A 21,280-nucleotide genomic window follows, 5' to 3' on the forward strand; every position below is an offset into this window, starting at 1 on the left:
CATGAGGATTTACTTCTGCCCATGTATGCTCATTGTGTAAGTTGTTGACGCCATCTTGAGTGAAATTTGCCTCGTCGGTAAACAAAACATATTTGCAGAGTTGTCGATTTGTATTAGCGTCCACCAGTTGCATAACTCCAGACAAAGTGGACCATCTCCTGGGTGTAGATGTTGAATTGGCTGTTTACGGTAAGATAAAACTTGTTTTGTTTAAGTGTCCTCCAAACCATCGAATGCAAATTCCGATACGACTTATATACTGACGCATGGACTGCGCTGAACTGTATCGATAATAATTTCAATAATAACAGCGTCGTGTTGGTCAGATCGTTCTTAGTGATACGAATACACTAGGTAGTGAATCTGTTTCCCGAAGATTGTAAAAAGTCACGCTAATTGTTTTGGGATCGGGAATCCTCCGATTCGGAAAATGTATTTCATATTCTACTGCAGCAGCTAACCGTTATACACTCCCAAAATCAATACCATATCAGCGTATTCCTCTCTTGTAAATAAATACGGCATTACTTCAATGGCAAACCGATGACGTTCAAAGTAAAATTCACAGGGTACCTTCGCTAACGACTTTACAGTTCACAGTACCCGATGTACGTACTTAATGAACCTTACACAATGATTTAACAGTAATACAGTATTGCGCAACTTTGAAATAATTTATTGTACTTCTGTCAATAAAAAAACTATTACCTTAGAAATTTTTATTTTACAATTATTGTGTAATTTCCATTTTTTTTATTTTTGAACAGCAATTTTTAAAGGTAAATTTTGTTTTTACAAATTTTTCACATCACAAAAAAATTTGGTTTTTGTTTACAATTCATAAGTACTGTACGGTTTTGACAAATGTAGTAATGTACTGTTTCTAAATAAAGTTCGAATTTTTCTAACCTTTCTTTGTTTTATTCATCTTATCTTACACCATTTTCTTCATTTTCTGCTAGTTTTGTTTAAAAGTTTTATGTGTTTATTATTTATTTAACAAAGTTACTGAACGGTATCTCAAACTTAAAAAAGAGGATTTTTCACCTTAATTTATTGGTTTTCACTCCAGAATTCTAAAAACTATTGCAGATACGGTTCTAGGACCTATTTTATTCGATTTTTCAAGTCAAAAAGACATAAGAAATCACTAATTCTGGCCATTAATTAAGATCATAAAAATGTCCTTGTAAGACCTCATTACACCGGGGAGGGTGAAATCCGAGCGAAATTTTTCACTGCCGAACTCGTAAACGAAGTACTTATGTCTTAGGACATAAGTTTATAAGAACTTTTTACATTATTTTCACAAGCAAAATAGTATATGAAAGTCCCGGGAGAATTTCGTGATACACCTGTATATACTTTTGATTGTTTTAATAAAGTGATGTACAACTAAACAATTTTTCTCTTTATTTTCACAATGATACATTTTTATCACCCCACATATCGAAACACATAAATCTCGCTGAAAAGAAAAATATTCTGTCTCCGTTTCTGTAAAATTATTAATATTCACGTTCTTGTAAGTTTCCCATTTAAGAAAGGAAATGAGGAGATTTTATATCATATGTTCCTTCTCTCAAGTTTTTACTATCAATTTCTTACATTAGGAAAAAGGTACATGAATAAATCCTGATTTTGACGTCACGCCTACATAACAAAATTTATTATCTAATAATGAAAGTTCTTATTCTGTTTTTTTTTGTCTTCAGTCATTTGACTGGTTTGATGAACAACTATATTTTATAAAATATGATTATGTTAGAAGATTTGTGTTTTGTTGGCTTGATTTTAGACATTATTTAATGCAATTGTAGTAAGAACTTGAAACTGCATCAACAATTAAATCCCTCAAATTAATATAATTAAATTGACAAACTATAACTCTAGGTGTCACCCTGAAAGGAAAGTCTTGTTTTAGCAAGTTTATGAAAACTTAAGTGCTAAGAATATTAAAAAAATATAATATTTACACAGATAAAAGTATTTGAGGATTTGAGAAATCCTCAAATACTTTTTTAGAATTCAGATTTGAAATTTTTATGGAAAAAAAAGAAGTTACTATGGCTGTGATGCAAACATACACATTCAGTCAGGGTTGAACTGCTTACAACAAACACGTCTATATAATCTATGAAAAAATTTTCACTGAGCTCATCATACTATTTTTTTTGTTTTGATTACAATTGTTTGGTTCTACAAGTAAATCATTTTAACAGTAAAATAAATGTAATATTTTTTCAAATTTATTTTATTTTTCTGTTATTATTTATGTTTAAATATTTAATATTCATGTTTAAATATGTTTATATTGTTCTTTAGTTAATAAGCTTTGTTTTTGATACAAATGTTTTAATTCTATCAAAGTGTCTCAATTTCTATAGTTTTTTCTTTGGACCCAGTGTCAAGAAATTATTTAATTTCTGAGCACATCTTGAAATGGAGTACACAAACTTAAAGGTTTCTGATCTGTGGGAGAGATGTTCTGATCTCTGTCTCCACACTTAATTGGAGAAAAAGGAGAAGGCTTTGTTCAAACGACTACAAATCACTAACGACCTTGTGTGATACACCTGAGGTAGGAAATTGAGTCTGTCAGAATTGAGTTGCGGAGATGTCACTGAACAACAGAAATCTCTGGAGCTTCCTTAAGAATGTCAAAAGCATGGCTCGATCACGGGAGTTTCTGTTGGTTGTCAAACTGATGCAAATTGTGCGATTTGACTATGACTACATCTCCTGTCATTTTTAATTTGTAACTGGAAGAGGAGACTCACAAGAACATCAGTGTCGTCAAATCAAGGAAGAAAAGGCAACATCTAAAATCCTTTTACTTAGTAACAGCCATGTGAAAGACATAAGACTTGTCATATGCAACGTCATTTGGGATCAGATTACCATCTACCTTTGGTGGTAAATCCTCTATTTTTTCGTGATGAAATAGGGAATTCATTTAATAAGACAGTGGATTCAATCTACGGATTTTACTCCAGTTGAACACGTTGCTATCGTGGATGAATGTCATCGATAGGCTGACAGCGCAGCTCTACGTGTTGCAAAATCAGGAAGCCAAACCACATGGAATGCTGAGAATTTAGAGTTTTTTAATATATTTTTAATTACTATTATTTAAAAATTCATTTTCAGTGTAATATTGATTCGTAAAAATCAATTTTTTAGTTGTATTTTAAACAAATTAGTAGAAAAATGTACGATGCTTTTTTTTAATTTATATAAAAAATTTTTAAAAGTATTAAAAATGGCAATGGAAGCAAAACAAGACCCTTCTCATATCAAAAAGTATTGTCAAGATACATGAAAACAGTTCTGTGTCTGGTTTGACAGAGATGGATGTTGTTACTTTTTATGAATATGTGACTATTGTTTTCAACAAAAACTGCACATTCACAAACACGTGGTTAAGTTAATATTATTAATATAAATTTTACAACATCAATTTTTTAATTTTATTAATTATATGTATTTTGTGATGCTGGTACTTATGTTTATTTGACACTGCCTCCACTAATAATTGATATACATGAGTCAGTCAACTACTAGAATAGTAGTACATTTAAAAAATAAATTTCTGTTTTATTTTATTTAATGGAAATGGAGAAACTGACCTCTGCAGCATAAAATAGTGCTTGAAGAAGGGTGTATCTTTGCAGTAGCAAAGTAAACTGTAACATTGATCATCCCACTTTTTACAGAGGTGCAATTATAGTAGCTTTTTGCTTTTGTCTTAACTACTTTAATATTAAATAAAGAACTAGATTATTCATTATAAATTGTCTACTGAGATCCTTACTTTTTTACTTAATAAAACTTTTAAGTTCATTTATTTAATAACATGTTATAATTTTCAATCATTTCAATTATTTTGTACAATAAAATACTGATAATCTTAAATGTAAGAATAACATTGCCATAATTCGCAAAGCTATTTCAGAAGCAATTTAAAAAAAAAAAATTAAAAAAGAAATTAGGTAAAGTTAAATTTAAACGTGTTCTGTAGTAAAATAATAATTATCTTTAATTTTTCTAATAGAAGACACCAACAAATTATTCTCAAGGAAATAATAAATGAACTGCAAGAAATGAAGCATAAAATGATATGCCAAGCCCAAATACAAGAAGCAAACTCTGGTCATCAGTATTTCAGTCAACTGGGTTAGTTGCTCAATAAGCAGCACTAGCAAAGAAAGGTGGCTAAATAATTTATATGTACATGCATATAAAACATCCCAACACAAGTGCGCACGCACGCACGCACACACACACACACACAGAGAGAGAGATAACAAACATTTTTCAAATGAATAACAAAAAATTTTTAAATGGAAGAAAGTAAATTAAATGAAAATAATAAGAATTTAAAAATTCACTCAAAAAGCTTGTTTTAGACAACAACAATAGTTTCTTATTTACAAGGAATAAACCTTGAAAAGAATGCAAGGCCACATTTTCATAATTAAATTAAATTCACAATTAAGAAATGAATAATATTAAATTTATTTTATTTTATTAAAACTTTTAATATTTCTATAAATTCACACATAATTATATTTCTATAATTTCATATATAAGGAAGGAGAGGAAGAATATAAAAATAACAAATAATTAAAACCTTATTCCTTTAACATTATTAAATAATTTCACTAGGCAATATACTAGATAATAAAACTTAACCCATTTCTCTATAATATAACAATAACACTAAAATAACGAATTATTAAAAAAATGTACAGATTAAAATGAAAAAATAAATAAAATACAACACCTTCCTCCATTAAAATACTTTATTACTGGAGAAAAAAGTGTCTCTTAGAAATAGACAGTATTGTTGCTAACGTGAGGGTAGGTATCTTGTGTATTTTTTTTATTTTTAAAGACAAATTATAAAACAGGTTATTATTATTGCCTGAAAAACTCAAACAGAAGAATGCTACTTATCTCAAACTTTGTAAAACTTTATGGTGGACACTGAATTTATGAAACTATAAAATCTTTTTATAAAAGCTGTAAATGAACTAAATATTCAAAATATAGGCACAAAATAGCACAAATTTTATCAATTTCTTTGTAAAGTATAATGCATAATATTATACTGTAGTAAGAGTTGTAAAGGAACACCGCCAATAACAGAACTTTTTAGAGTTAAAATGGCTGAAAAGATCTATTACTCAAAAAATAAATAAATAAAAGACAATAAATTACATACAGGTTTCCAACTCGTTAAGGAGGGAGATTAAAAAAGTACCCGCAAAAAAAAATAAATAAATAAAAAAATTAATTAGACTTGAATAAAAATCTAACAACTTCAAAAATTTGAAATTTTTTTGGTTTTAGCCACTGCCAATACTGTGTACTAGTTTAAATCTATGATGCATAATGTACAAAATCAAATAGAATGTGATGCACTATTATGCAGTAGTTAGCCAGAGACATAATAGAACATCACCAAATAACGTGAAATATCTGGAGGTTTACTGGTCTACTCTTAATGCAAATGACAAGAACTTCTTCACAGGTACTATATTATATGAACACTTCTACTGCAAAACACTAACTTTGTAATATGGCAGCTTTTTTTTAACAACTGTTAACCATTTATTCTATTGTGCTGCATTCAATCAGTGTTTAACAAAGCATGCTTAGTCAGAATGAATAAAGATGCAAGCTTGCACAGCGACTATATCAATTTGTTTAATGAATGATTTCTATGTGAGTATGAATGTAGCAAAAATAAATACATGTATAGCTATTGCTGAGAAAGGAGATAAATTTGTAAATGTCCCCAATTATTGTGTGAAAAGTTAATAAATCAGACAATGCTTTAAGAGCATTTACTGAATCAATGCCAGCAATAATAAGACAGAATTCATCACCAATGATTTGACAAAGGGTCCCAAGAGTATGGCATAAAATTCAGCTATAAATATAGTGCTTGACTGAGGTAGCAAATCAGAATAACAAAATAGTTTCTAAAAAGCACAGATAATGTTTGAAAATTCAGTGACTGAATCATTTTATTAAAAGGTGATTTACCTTAAACAATGGAAACTTAATGTATGTCAGGCTTTTCATGTTGCACAACTATTAGCAAAGAAACTAAGGGCATGATTTTTGCTTCTTTATTTTTAGTATTATCCATTCTTAGATAACAGAAATCCTAAAAAAAGGGATAAAGATAAGTAATACCAGTTTGAAATCTCGCACAATTAAAATACTACTGGTATAAATTTTTGGTTAAAACTCAATGATTATGATATTATTTTAAACAACTAAAGAAATGTAAAAATTATTATTAAATGGTAAGGATTTTTTCTAAAAAGAAATTAAATTTGAATATAAATCAAAATAAAATGAATGTAAGAATGAGTGACAAAGAAATTCAATGGATAAAATATTAAAAAACAAAACAAACAAAGAACAACAAAAGTTGAGATATCCTGATATTTTGACACTAAAGTAACAAAAAATGGATGAATTAATGATATCAAAGCAGAAAAGAAAGATGAACTATATACATCTTACATTCTAAATATTTAGCCTGGGGCAAAATGATAATAAGCACTGCTGTACCCAGATGTGAGATAACCCTTTTTCAGCACCTGCTCCTTCCTTATTCTTGAACTCTTTTTTTTCGTAATCAGTTTTGTGAATGAAAAGCTGATCCTAGTATATTTTTTATGCTGATGATGCCAGGATCTGAAGAGCGATCCTTGATAAGGAGGTGTGTGGATTGATTCAGGGATTCTATCACTAGTCTGGTCTCTGCACAAGCCTAATTATAGCTGAGGAGCCTACCAGATAAAACTGAGCCTTTTAATCCCCACTTTCAGTAATCCAATAAAAAGAGATTTTCACAAATATTTGTAAAGAGTGTAATCCTTTAATACAAATATATGTATATGACAAGACCAAGAAATGCAAAGGAGTTTCTGAAATGTAATATTATAGATAAATATTGAAAATTAAATGAGATGGTAAATGAAAGAGAGTAGAAGTTGTAGGCACTCCAAAGTCAGTGAAATTAGAGCATATTAGCCATACAATAAAAAGGAATAGAGAAGTATATCCAACTCAAGTAACTCAACAAAATATGTAAAAAGTTCTTCAATAATATCCGAAACTAGTTGGCAGGTAAAATTATGGTAATAAAGCCAATTGCTAATCAAACAAATTTATTTCACATATGTTATTAAAGACTCAAAATAGAAATAAAAAGTAATAAAATGTATTACTAACATAACACATCATATATACTACAGAAACATTATATCAGTAACAGAAATAGAAAATAATTCCAGTGTCCTTCAATTAAATATGTACTAGTTATGCATTCTGTTCATACTACAAAGATTAGTAATTTCTGTATGTCAAAGTATCATATGAAGGAAAAACCTTTAACATCAGATAGACATTCAGATATCTTATTCAGAAATCAAATTTCAGATTAACTTCACTAAACAAATTGCATATTGAGTTGCAGTATGTTGAATATTTTCTTGATATGTTGAAGATGCAAATGTTTTATTTAAGCCTACATGAAAATTGGTGAATAACACACTACATGAGAATTACAGCCAAGAACTTTGGCTAATCCTTTACTCATCAGGAAACCATTAAAGTGATAAAGAGTAAGATGAATTAAGTAAAAGGTCTTTTTCATGTTAAGATTACTTAAAACTTCAGTAATGAAGTAATCAGTAATGAAAAATTGTTTAGAGATAAGGAAATTATACTGCAAACAAAGTACAAAGAATGAAGGGATATTTTAACTATTCCAGAAACACAAAGAAAAGCAAATGATGGAAGATCCAAGGTGGAGAAAGTGAAGTTAGTATTAGACTGACCTCATGAAAAGTATAGCTGCAATGTATTTGTCACACCAGATATAGAAGTCAAGTCTAGCCAGTTTAAACGCAAGAATAACATTGAGATTTTAATCGCTGAATTGCAGTTACATACAGTAACAACTGTGTACAAACTATCTAGGGAAGCTTTTGTTTTTTGAGAAACCTGATAAATTTTAATGTGCAGAAAATCAGGATTCTACTAGGAATTTAAATTGGACACTACAAATAATTATGCAAAATGTTAGAGCCCCTAGGGGCAAATCTGTGATGCACGATACCTTTAAGTTAAAACCATCAAAATTATTTTCACATTCAAGCAAAATTTCACCATGATTGCCTTTTTTTGGTCATGGCAAACTTGGACCCTTCCACTGCAATGATTGTGTCTTCAATTCTGGATCATACCCATAAACCCATAATTTGTTGCCTGTAATTACCCTATCTAATAAATCTAGGTCAGTCTCAGCCAGATTAATCAGTTCTTGGGACAATTCAAGTCAGTCCTGTTTCTGCTGGTCTGACAATAATTTCAGAAGGAATTTTGCAGACACTCAACACACATTCAAATTTTCAGTTAAAATTGACTGAACCAAGAATAAACTTAAATTTGCCATCTCCATAACTGTAAATCTATGGTCAGAGCACATTAAATTGCCAAACTCTCACAATTTTTTTGTAGATTTTGAAGCGGAAGGCTGGCTTCCAGATCAGGAGTCATCTTCAACTGATTCACAACCATCTTTGAATCTGTTGAACGAGATAAAAACACCTGACCAGCTCAGACATTTATTATGAAAAGCTGTTTTTAAGATTTCATGGTTAAAAACAAAGCTGATTTCCTGGTTTTCAAATAAAATTTGACAAACTCATTCTATTTTGTCATCCATTTTGTGAAATCAATTATCCACTGAAAACCTAAAACATGTCTTCACTCATCAGGATGCCATTCTCCACTGAACAAATATATCACGTAATCTTTTCAGGATGTTTCAAGGACAAAATAAGCTTCCCTTTCCACATGTGCGAGCAAACATAGCCCCTCCTGTTTAGCAGTAGCGACACCTCTATCTTAAGATTTTACAATCACACCTAGTATAATAATTTTATGGATCTTACAAAAAGATAAAATACAAGCATATAGTGGGAGCCATACTCAGTTTATAGCTGGCCTTAATAAGAATTCCCAAGAAATGCTGATGATCTACTCAGCAAAGCACGATGATGATCTTTTTCAGACGACATTATTGTGGCAGAAGAGCTCCTTGGAATTATAGCAAAAGGAAGAAAAGAGAGTTGGGCTAAACTACTAGCCTGCAATAAAATAGCAGAACCTGAAAACTGGTTAAGAATTTAAGAAGTGATTCACTGAGTCCTTTGGATACCACTGGTGTCTCTTCTGTTATGACTGTTCATCACTTGTTACTAAATGAAAAGATTAAATAAAGGGAATATTCTCTGTTTCGAGCAATACTTGTTTGAGACATAGAAAATGAGAATGATTTTTTAGACATGCCTTTACCTCTGATGAGTTGCATACAGTGATATTAGAATTAAAGATAATAAAGCTGTAGGACCTGCCAACATTAGATCAAACAAATAAAGCATACAGGGACATGAACAACTGAATTGTTTGTGAATATGATCAGGTGCTTGCAGACCACATAAATCCTTAAACTATAAAAGGCACAATGGTAGTGCTATAGGAAACCACGCAAGGAACCCACTGATAAACCAAACAATTTTTGACTAGTATTTCTGATCTGTTATCTATATGAGTCTTTCAAGCGGATGATTCTTGTAAAAATAGCATCAAGTAATATGCTATTCTTGTTTCCCTAAAAGCTGATTCCTGAGTATGCTGCTTTTAGGCCTGAGAAAGCAAGTGCAATCAAGTGAGAGTCAAGTTTTTACTCATCATAAGTAATAATATATATATTAAATAATAAATATATAATGGTTTTATAATTGTTTTGAAAACAAGCTTTTGATTGACCATGGTCACTTCTGTAGACTTATCTATTGCATATGATAACCTTACCTAGTAAATATTTCATATGAATTACCTTATCTAGTTTTGCAAATCACACCAAGGATTGTGAACACACAAAAGACATGAAGTAAATTTATTTTATAATAATTTAATGTATAATTACAATATATTTACCAGTTTGCTGCTGCTGCTGCTGCTGAGGTGGGGGTTCTATATGCCCAGACTGTGATTTAGTTTTTTCATCTTCTTCAAACTGGACCCACTTTTTGGGAGGCGGTTTGAATCCCGCTTCTTCAACACAAGTGGGAGAGCTCATTCCACAATGTTATAACCTAAGAAGATAATTACAAAATATTGCTTCATCATATATTGAATTCAATATTTTTAATTTCTTGTTAAACTACTGGCAATGGTAATTATAAAAATAAAATAAACCTGGTGGTTACAGTAAAATTTATTAATGTGACTGTCTATTTAGCATGATCCTTTTTTTTGGTCCTGGCCAAACTGATAGGGAATTCAGTGGTTACTGATGTTAATATAACTCCTCCCCTTTTTTACATTATACTGAATATCTGTATTTATTAATGAAGCATAGTTCAAACATAAATCATGAAAGCAATAGAAAAGAACAATTAATAAGTTTAAAAAATTATCAGGATTTAATATAATATGATATGGTTTTTATTAGCATTTCATCTAAAGTAATCACTTTTCATTCATCCCATGGTCACTACATACAAGTTCAATCAATAATAATATATATTATAGACTACAGTATATAAAAATAATTAGCCTCCATGTTAAAAATATCAAAAAGTTTACTTATTACTGTTAATGTTAAAAAATGTTTCCCACAAATAAAATACTACTAATGGATACTTCTAGGAAACAATCTTTTTTTTTTACTTTTGGAAATGTGCAAGTAATTAAGTAACCACTTTGAGACTGAACTAAACCTTAAAAAATAATAGTTTAAACAAATTACAATAATATGAAGTAAAATTAACATTAAAGACTCTCAAAATCTTTTTAATTTATACTATAAAGAGCTCAATAAACCTAACATTTTAACAAATAAGGAATGGGTGTGTGAAATAATGAAAAAATTCTAGATTCTTGCTGAGAACAGAACCCAAGACCTACTGATCAACCAGTGTACTGGCCATTACACTAATTGAATGGCCAGTAAACAGTATATATAAATCAATCAATCTCTGAAGTGTTATGAAATTTCTGTTCTTAGCTAAATAAGGTAATTTTGATGATTATCGAGAAATACATATAACAGAGAATCATTTTTCTATGCATTAAAAAATTATAGAATACTAGCAGACCCAGCACTATTGCTAAATTTGAGTGTGTATATATATATAAACAATCTATATATATATATATATATATATATATATATATAGATTAAATGAACACAATTGAAAGTTTGATAAAACAGTAAAAAACTGAAAATTACAGAACTTCACAAAATTTAACCTTTCCCTTTCTCCCTTTTCCATTTTCTCCCATTCCCCTTTTCCTTTTTTCTCTTTTTCCCTGTGCTTAAATCAGTCCAGTAGCTTTTTAGTCTATAGCGAACACATACACAAAACACTGCCTTTTATATACATAGAAAAAGAAAGTCTGTTTGTATATTTGTTTGTTTCATAAATATCTCAACACCAGTGCCGCCTAGCGTTTATAGTTTTTGCAAAAAAAAATTTCTTTTCATGTAACTAATATACATTATGAATATGAGCCAAATTGATCCATAAATAAAATTTTTTTGAATATCTAAATCCCAGTGCCATCTAGCGGGTCCATTTTTCCCAACATAAATATTTATTTTCACACAACTAATATATATTCTCAATATGGGCCAAATCGGACCATAAATACAATTTTTTTTAAATATCTCGACCCACTGCCACCTAGCAGGTCCAAAGCAATTCAGAAACCTTCACAGGCATGTGTACAACAACTCACCAAAGTTTCATAAATAAACATTCATTTATATATATATATATATATATATATATGAATAGTAACTAATGAAGCATCACAATTCCTAACAATTAATTAAAGTACAGGATTCTTTGCAAGATGGTAAATTATGCCCGATAATGACTAACAATCCCACTACAATGTAAAGTTGTTTCTACAATAAGCATATGCTCCTCCTTTGGAAAATGGCAGTTGTCACAACACAAAGAAAAGAATACTGAAATGAAACTAGTGCCTGATAAAGTTATTTCAACTACTACATCGGCTAACCTACAGTACAGTATAGTAATTTGCTTATTGTTTGTAGTCAATTTATTCCAATTTTAATCAAGGGAGACAGTATCAAAAAGAAAAATTCAGTAGAATGAGAAAAAGAATATTTTTTCTGAAACAATAAACATAATTTTTCCTATCTATGGCAGATTTTTTCTCAGATTGTGTTAAATTAAGCCACAATAAACTTCACCACCAAAAAACTGTTCTTTTACACATCGAGATCAACTTAGGTGTTTGGAATGATTGTGAATTACAAGGATCAACACCATACCAATTTGGCTAATTTTACTAATCGCAAAATCATCTGGGTGAACCAAGTCTTTTTGCTAAAATAAATCCCATTTTCATTAACAAAATGTCAATACCAATTACAATACTATAAACATTTTAATGGTCTGGCTCTTCCAATTCATAAATTCCAATGCAATGAACATAAACAATTTTAACTTTTTCGTATCTCTGAGATCAGTAGCTGTTGAAGGTCAAATCTGGAGAATGAATTTCTGGATTTCAAGTTTGAGTGAGTTAAATGCTCTTTCACATTCTCAAGAACTTTTGCGGTTTTCATGATGGTCAGCCTCAGTCCTTTTAATTCAATGCACTCACAGTCTCATGAAATTTATATAACAAGCATGATATTGCTGACTTATTGGGAACTGGAAACTATGGAAATTTTAACTAAAAGTTGTCTTTTACATATTAAAAGATTTAAACATGAAATAATTTTCTTCAATAAATACTCCTTCATCCTTGGGAAAATAATAAAGTTGCCACAATACAAAGAAATGGAGTTTGAAATGATACTAGCTAGTACTTAACATAATTCAACTAGACCAGAACTAGAATACATTGTTGCAATCTTAAAAGAGAGTACAAAAAAATTTACCTATGCATAAATTATTTGTTCACATTCTAAGGGTTACATTCTTTTTAAAAAAAAGCAATATATCTTTTTTTATTAAAATTATTCAAGTGCTGGAAGTATGATTAAATATAGACAATAATGGATATTAACCCATAAATAATAATAAATACCGAGTTGTTTTTTTTCTTCAGTAATTTAACATAATTAATACATGGACATTGAAAAGTTAATTTATTAATTACAATAGCCACCATAGAATAATTTGATCATTTAGCAGACAGTAAATTCATACTTCTATTCCTCAACGTAAAACTAAAGTTATTAGTTCAAAATGTTTTAGCACTAAATATTTTTATAATAATTATTTATTACACAAACTGACATTATTATAGCCATTTTTATATTATATAAAAAAAAGAAGAAAATTACTAATTTTAATCAACAAGTGCAATAAACTGGAAATATTTTTAGAGTTTAGATTGAAAATAATATTGATTAATTGCACAGAAACCAGTTTCACATGCAATTAACACTGTTCCAATGAAAATTTAATGCAGTATCAACAATACTGTCTAAGAACAAGACAAAAAAATTGTCTTACTTTAATTGTTTGTCTTACTTTAATTGGAAAGTAAGACTAAACAAGATTTCAACATAAGACAGGTTGCAAGTCAGTAATAGTCACTCTCACCCATTTATTTAAAAAATAATAATTTAGATTACTTTATAATGAATAAAAGTTAAAATGATGCTAAAATTATTAGATAAAGCAAGTTTTTCTCAGCAGAATTTCACTGAAATTATTATTAGCAAATCTTGTTGTTAAACAGGTTTAAAAATTAAAATTAATTAATAATAAAAAGGATTAACATTTTATACAGACAAGTGTACTAAAATTTAAAAAAATTGTTTTTTAAATTTTTTGGATAATTGTTATTTATTCACAATATACTATAAAAATAATACAATTCAAAGAGCAAATAACCACAATCAAGAAAGAAAAGAAAAATATTAATGAGATTATTAGTAATAAAATAATAAGTAACCAATAATAATTTAATTAATAACATCAATTCACCTAAAGATTATTGTGTAAAATAAAAACATTAAACTGTAATAAATATCAACTTATCATTTACATTACTAAAAATATTTTTTTTAAAGTTAATGAATTCATTTACAATTTTAACTGAAATGGTAAAACCTAAAAATATTTACCTACATTAAATACGGCACAAATACACTAGAGAGCTATTACACCACTAGAGACCTACTATGGAAAAACTTCCTTAAATTTCCCCCCCCAAAAAAAAATGGAAGAAAAAATGGTACAACTAATATAAATAGGTATGATGAGATCTTATAATCTCAGTGGGAAAGGTTTGAAATTTTTTTTTTTAATTATAGAACTCAAATTATCTGTTTTAGAAAAATTAAATTCTAAAATTAAACAATTTAAAGGGTTTGTGAAGAATGCTTGCAGATAGAAAAAGGCACAAAAGTAAAGTTTTCTTCACAATAATAAACATTTCAAAGTAAAACAAATTATTTTTGAAATAATTTGAAATTGCAATACCCAATAAGGAAAAGGAGAACATTCAGATTCCAGACTAACAGTGTAATTTTTTTTGGAAGGGAAAATCCAAAGATTTTTCCCAAAATGACAGATCAATTAATAAAAGTAAATAAACCACCCCTTTTATAAATTAAATATACAAAACATTCTGCAGAAAATTTAATCTAAAACAGAAATGTATTTCTTACTTTTCAATATAAAACTTCATTGTTTATTTTTTAAGATGCTCCTACATGAGAGAGAGAGAGAGAGAGAGAGAGAGAATGAAGCTACCACAAACTCCAAAGCTGTTAATTAATACTTAAAAAAAAGAAAAGGTTCAAATGAATAAAGCAAAATAATTATAAAACAAAGAACAACCACTCCATAAAGGATTAAAATCTTAAAAATTGTTACCTATCACAGAAAACAGAAGTAGATAATTACAAGGACTATCATTCAATAAGTTTAATGCTTAATGCAATGAAAATATTTAATAGGTAAGTTTACTGGGTAATAAAAAATGTATAGAAATAAGTGTATTAATATTAAATTAAAGAACAATTCAGTTTCAGAAAGAGCATAGGTCTTTCTTAAAGTTATAGGAAGGCCATTCTGATCCTCAGAATAATTTCAGAAGGCGTTTGACAATGTAGAATAGAATATAATGCTTACATTTTAGTAAACTTAAACAAGTTAAGGAAAAGAGAGCTATTTATAATCTGTACAAGAATCAGGTAGCAGTACACAATAAAGAAAGGCTAACTTCAGAAAGGGTTGAGAGAAGTTTGTTTTTCAACTTCTTCACAGGAGAAGCAATATATATAGAGGTCATAGAAAAAATTGGAATTGGAATATAGAGGTCATAGAAAAAAAAGTGAAATAATAGTCCAAAAAAAATAAAAAATTATTTTAAGATTTTCTGCTGACTTAGTTTTTTTGGCAAAAATCAAAGATGATATTAAAAGAAATTCTGAATAGTATGGGCTTATAACAAGGAGAGAATTATGACAGTGTGAAAATAAATAACAAGTTTGTTATTTAGGTCTTAAAATTACAAATGATGGGTGACAACGTAATGCAAATAAAAAAAAACAGACCAGCAAAATCAAAGACAACTTTCACACAAAAAAAAGAAGTCTGGTAGTATCTAAAATAGATCTAAGAATTATAAAGAAATTGTTGAAAATGTTTGTGTGGAATTAAGTGCTTTGTGACAGTGAAACACTAACAATAAGAAAAACAGACAGAAAAACAATACAAGTCTTTAAAATGTAATTTACAGAAGGATATTGAAAATTAGATGGATTGATAAAAATGTAAAATGAAATAAAATAAATAAAAAAGAAGAGAAATGTTGCACTGCAATCTTACAGAGTGGTACTACGTTGGTGGACCATTTAATATTACATCCAGGATAATAGAAAGATAAAAATTGTTGATGAAGACTAAGATATACAAAGTAGATACAAGTATATACTAAGTATATACAAAGTAGATAATTGAGAATGTAGGAGGCTGTAAACAAGTTGAGATTATAAGATTAACAGAGAAAAGAATGTTTTTCTTTACTCTGTTTAAAAAATAAAAAGTTAGAAATGTTTTTTTATTTTTTTCCCTGGAGCTGAGTTTATGCTTAATTGCATATCCGCCCCCGGGACTACAGATTCGTATAAAAAAAAACTTTGTATTTACACAAATATCTAAATAAATGCTTAGCTCCCTTATAAGAAAAACAAGCATTTATATCCAGATATACAATTATGTTAGTATTGTATATATACAAATGTTATTACTATTACAAAAATATAATACAAAATTAAAAATAAAAATAAATAGACAGTCATATAACTTTGGCTAGCTAGTGTCCATATGGATTTCTATTTTGTTGAATTATTTATTGTATTTTATTTTAAATTTAATTTTAATAAATGACCATATTTCTATATATGCAATTTTTAATTTTAATTTTTTATTTTGATTTTAATTTCAATTTAGAAGTAATTTAAAAAAAATTTAAACTTTATATCTTAAGTATAATATAAAATGATTTTTAATTTCAATTTTAATATGTAATTTGATATGAATATTTGTAAAAAGTTATGTGCATCAACTGATGATGCGAGTAATTCATGAAAGCACTCTTGCATGTATAATGGAATATGGTAAGTGTCATCCTACTTTATTTTATTTATTAATTCTGTACTTAGCTTGATCAGATAAATACAATTTATATGGTACAGAGGAATATGATTCCCAAAGGAATTGACTTTAGAAAAAAAAGTGTATATATATATATATATATATATATAATATATGCAACAACATATAATTTAACAACATATAAATGCACACACACACACACACAATGTTTGTTTGTACATACAAACATATTTATTATTTAATTTTTTTTTGCAGTTCTAAGTAAGAAACAAACAATCTTCAATTATTATCTGTATTTGGCACAATGTAAATATAAGACAGCATGATATTTAAAAATTATTCCTATGATCAACGAAAAAAGAATAAATAATGAAATGATACTGACAATACAAAATATCATTCTTAAAATTCTATCTGCTTAATATTATTTATTACTCGTTAACCTTTAGATAGTGTAAACACACAGATGCGCAATAGTTGGGCTTGGGGTTTTTGGATAACAAATAGTTATGCCATAGTTATTTTACAGAAATACAGAAAGTCATAGATGGTAACTTTTACAAGTAATATCTAAATTTTTAATGTTAATATAAATTTTTAATTGTATCAGTTTTAAAGCAAGTTAATACAGGCATACTATTGAACATTTTACTTAATAACAGACATATATTATTAATTTGCAGTAGATTGCCAAATGTCATCTTACTAACAATTGATTAACTAATATTGCATATTTTATTACACTGAATAATAATTAAAATTTTAAAGTAGCAGGCATTAAGAGAAACAAGTTATAAAACTTTTTATATCAATCACTTCAGTTCATTAGTTGCATTACATTTGTAATAATAGTATGATAATAGCTTCATTAAATGATCTCTCAATTTATTATTTTACCAGGAGTTATTTTTTGTTTGTATTATATGGCTGCAGGACTGAGTATAGTTATTTTTGTGGATTCATACACATTCAGAAAATATACAAAAACACCTACTACAATGACATCATCATACTCAAGTTCAAAAAAACTCTGAGCAAGATGATAAACTGCCCTGATCTACCCAGATCATCAATTATCTTTGATTCCTTCTTCCCATTATGAAAAATTATTTAGCTATGACCTTGATGACAGTCAGTGCATTCTTGATATAATCAGGTTGGGAGCTGCCTGAGAACTAACTCAGGGACAATGCTTGTTAGCCAATTGGTGGCAGCAATTTAAACCTACTTAAGTAAGGAATATAATGTATGATTGCACCTTTATATAAAAATGTAGTAGGTGTACCTTTAATAAAAATAAAAACCATACAAAACATAAAATAAAACTAAGGAGAAAACTTATATCACTTTTTTACAATAACAATCCTTTCGCAACTTTCCTTCATTCTTACTGGCCAATTTATCAAATTATAATTTTTCAGGTTGGCACTAAATTTCTAAAAAAATGTTGATATGGAGGAAATTACACTAACCTGTACATAATACATTTTAATTCCTGTGCATTTATTTTTTTAAATGTATATTTGTAAATTCTGTATAATTACTTCTGAGACTCTTTAGAAAAAAAATTTATATAATACAAAAGTGAGTCACTTATAAATTTTTGAAGTTGTACAACATGCTTCATTATGCTTTTCAATGAATTATTTTTAATTAATAATATCTACTCAGGCTTATATGTTACAAATAAATTTATGTTTTTGATTTTTATTTCCATTATTTTTCTGAAAAACATAACTTTTCGTGAGTTTTTCTATGGGCGATAGCAAACATCCTAAGTATAAGGCCACTTTATGAGTAATAACATTATCCATTATGCTTTTTCCCTTCCCTACTGTGTAAAGACAGTGTATATAATGCAATATTTCATGACAGAAGGGGATCATCAAATTGTTATAATCTTCTTTCTGTAGTGATACAAATTAGGTAAAGAAAGTACAAGAAACCGTTCAAAATTGTATTCTCTAGGTAATGATTAATGATTACTAAACACCTAACCTTGTAGTAAAAATCACTTGTATAACTGAATATCACTGGCAAACCTGTGTACATGATATAATGATATGATGTATCACTTTCTTGGGTCAATAAAGAAGGTAACGAGAAACCACTTCACTCCTCGTAACTTTATTTTTTTTAGTAAAGCTGACCCAAGACTCTTTTTATTCCTTACGATAGCTATCCTATCTTCAAATCTGTCTTTTGTATTATGTCAAATTACCTGTGAAAAATTGTGTTTCACTTCCATATTTAACTGAAGCACTGTTTCAATTCTCAGAAATAAAAATAAAAATAATGAAAAACTAAATGGATATAAAGAAATTATTGAATATTAATTAGATTGACTAAACACTTATACAAAAAAAGTTACAATTTCATCTAAACTTTAAGTAGGGCTCAAGGGAAGAAGTACGCAACAACAAAAATATAAAATGACTCCCAAAACTTATACCAAGAGGAAAAGTTAATAAAAATAACATATTAATAAGAATTATAAGGCAATTAAAAAAAATAATAATAAACAGTATATTCACTGAGAAAAAGTAAGCAATGTATTATTATACTTTAAGAAATACTTGTGCTCCTTGAACATGTTTCTGATAAGAACTTTTAACTCTGTAACAGAAAATTTTATTTTCAGAATTACTGAATAAAATTGCATTCACATTCCATAAAATTAACATAAAGATTCTAATTAAAAAAATTAGTCAGATAAATTCAACCAATTGTTTTACGAACAATTCTTCCTAATCAACTAATTACAGTTATTGAAATTTATTCTTTACAATATAGCGAATATAAATTAATAGATTAAAAATGATCAATTATCGAAGAAACACAATACTGAAAAACCAAAATTGTCAACAGCACACAATGAAATAAGTTAATTACACACTATTAACATAAAAAAACATGATTAATAAAATATAAAAATAATTCTTTAACCACTTGAATTAGCTTTTTTTATTCTTTCAACATATATTTAAGAAATATTACAATTTTTTATTCAATAATTATTTAAATCAGATAAATAATTGGAAAGAATACATAATTCATTTCATTATACTGGTAGCAAAAATAAATCTTACAAAATCCCTTTTGTTCTCCCGCTGTCAATTGGTAAGTAGCATAACTCAAAGTTTGATGATATTAATTTGCTGCTTAAGGTCAATTTTTTCTTAATACTATGAAAAATGTAAAGGATTAATGATACACGTGGCAATAATCATAGCTGCTTTCTCTAATAGCAATGATTTTATTATACAGCTAATCATTACAGTAAGCAATTACAATAAATAAGGAATCAAAGATGACTTAAGAAAGTAATCAGAAACAAGGCTTAGCAAGCTGATATTTAGCAGTACATTTGTCTCGGTGAAGTAAATGGAAATCCAGTTCATTCCTAACTTCCCTAATACTGGAGAGGACACTTGATACAATTGAAAATGGCTTTCTGTTTTTAGGAGTCACCTGACTGGTGTTTTGCATAAAACAGTAGTAATCTAATATAATACAGACTTAACATGTTAGTGAACAATGCTTACCCTAATTTTAAGGAAAAATTTAATTTGTTCATGAGTGTTTCACTGCATCAAGAAATAAGTACAATCATAACAATTCTTCTAAAGGTACCAAATTTAGATCATTTTAAACAGATGACAAACTTAATAAACTACATCAAATAAAAAACTTATCAGAGTTTATAAAATCATTTGCAGTGACTACCTACATTTTTAAACTAGCTAAACAGTTACAACATGGCATCATTCAAAGAAGATAAGCATATACAAATATTAAGATATAATCAAGCTATGTAACATTTAATAACAACTATCATCCATATGCAAACATGATTTTATGGACAAAATATATATAATAAAAAATAGTAAAAAAAATTTGAACAATTTTAAGTAAACATTCATTTTCAATACATGTTACTTTATAAAAAATCAATTAGTCTGAAAATAATATATAGTTTTTATTTATAAATTTAAAAAGTTTATTGTTGTATTTTAAACAGGAATGTGACAGATGTAACTCCGTTAAAGTGTTAACATTTCAACCTTTTGTCTGGAAGGTTCTAAGTTCAAATCTTGTTTATGCTTGGAATTTCTCACTTGCTTTAAAATTCATCTCTAAAATGTGAAAGTATGTGAACTGCTGTTATAGTGCAGTTAGTAAGAGAACATAGTGTAAATAAATAAATAATAGTAACAAGCAAAACAAATTAATCTACATAATTATACAAAGGATATCACGAGAATTTCTATTGCACTCTTTCTCAACAGGAAATTTTGTTGCTCTGTGCTTTCATCAAATTTTTGTGCATGTAAACATCTGAAGTATAAGAGGCACCTTGAAAGCAAGAGTTGCTTTCTCTAAAAATAATTAGTTCACTTCACAGCTAATTCCTATGATGAACAGAGTACATGTTCAATAATAGAAGTGAATACCACCTGCACTTTTGTAGGCAGTTGCTTTTGGTTGTACTACAACATCTGGCTCAGTGAAGAAGAGAATGAAAATCATTACGACCTGTTGTGGTTCCAACTGCAGAGAGTACC

The 21,280-nt window shown here is 28.2% G+C and overlaps 1 protein-coding gene across 4 annotated transcripts in view; it reads right to left on the bottom strand.

The window, feature by feature from the left end:
- LOC142319207 (uncharacterized) overlaps nt 1–21,280 on the bottom strand; it is an 82,967-nt gene that overhangs the window by 58,221 nt on the left and 3,466 nt on the right. For all 4 annotated transcript variants that reach the window (XM_075356222.1, XM_075356220.1, XM_075356218.1 and 1 more), the window contains exon 2: nt 10,033–10,190. In XM_075356222.1, coding sequence (XP_075212337.1) covers nt 10,033–10,174 — 142 coding nt within the window. In that variant the 5' untranslated portion in view covers nt 10,175–10,190. The remainder of the gene's footprint in view (nt 1–10,032; nt 10,191–21,280) is intronic.

This window comes from Lycorma delicatula, chromosome 2 (assembly GCF_047948215.1).
Source record: "Lycorma delicatula isolate Av1 chromosome 2, ASM4794821v1, whole genome shotgun sequence".
Taxonomy (NCBI): domain Eukaryota; kingdom Metazoa; phylum Arthropoda; class Insecta; order Hemiptera; family Fulgoridae; genus Lycorma; species Lycorma delicatula.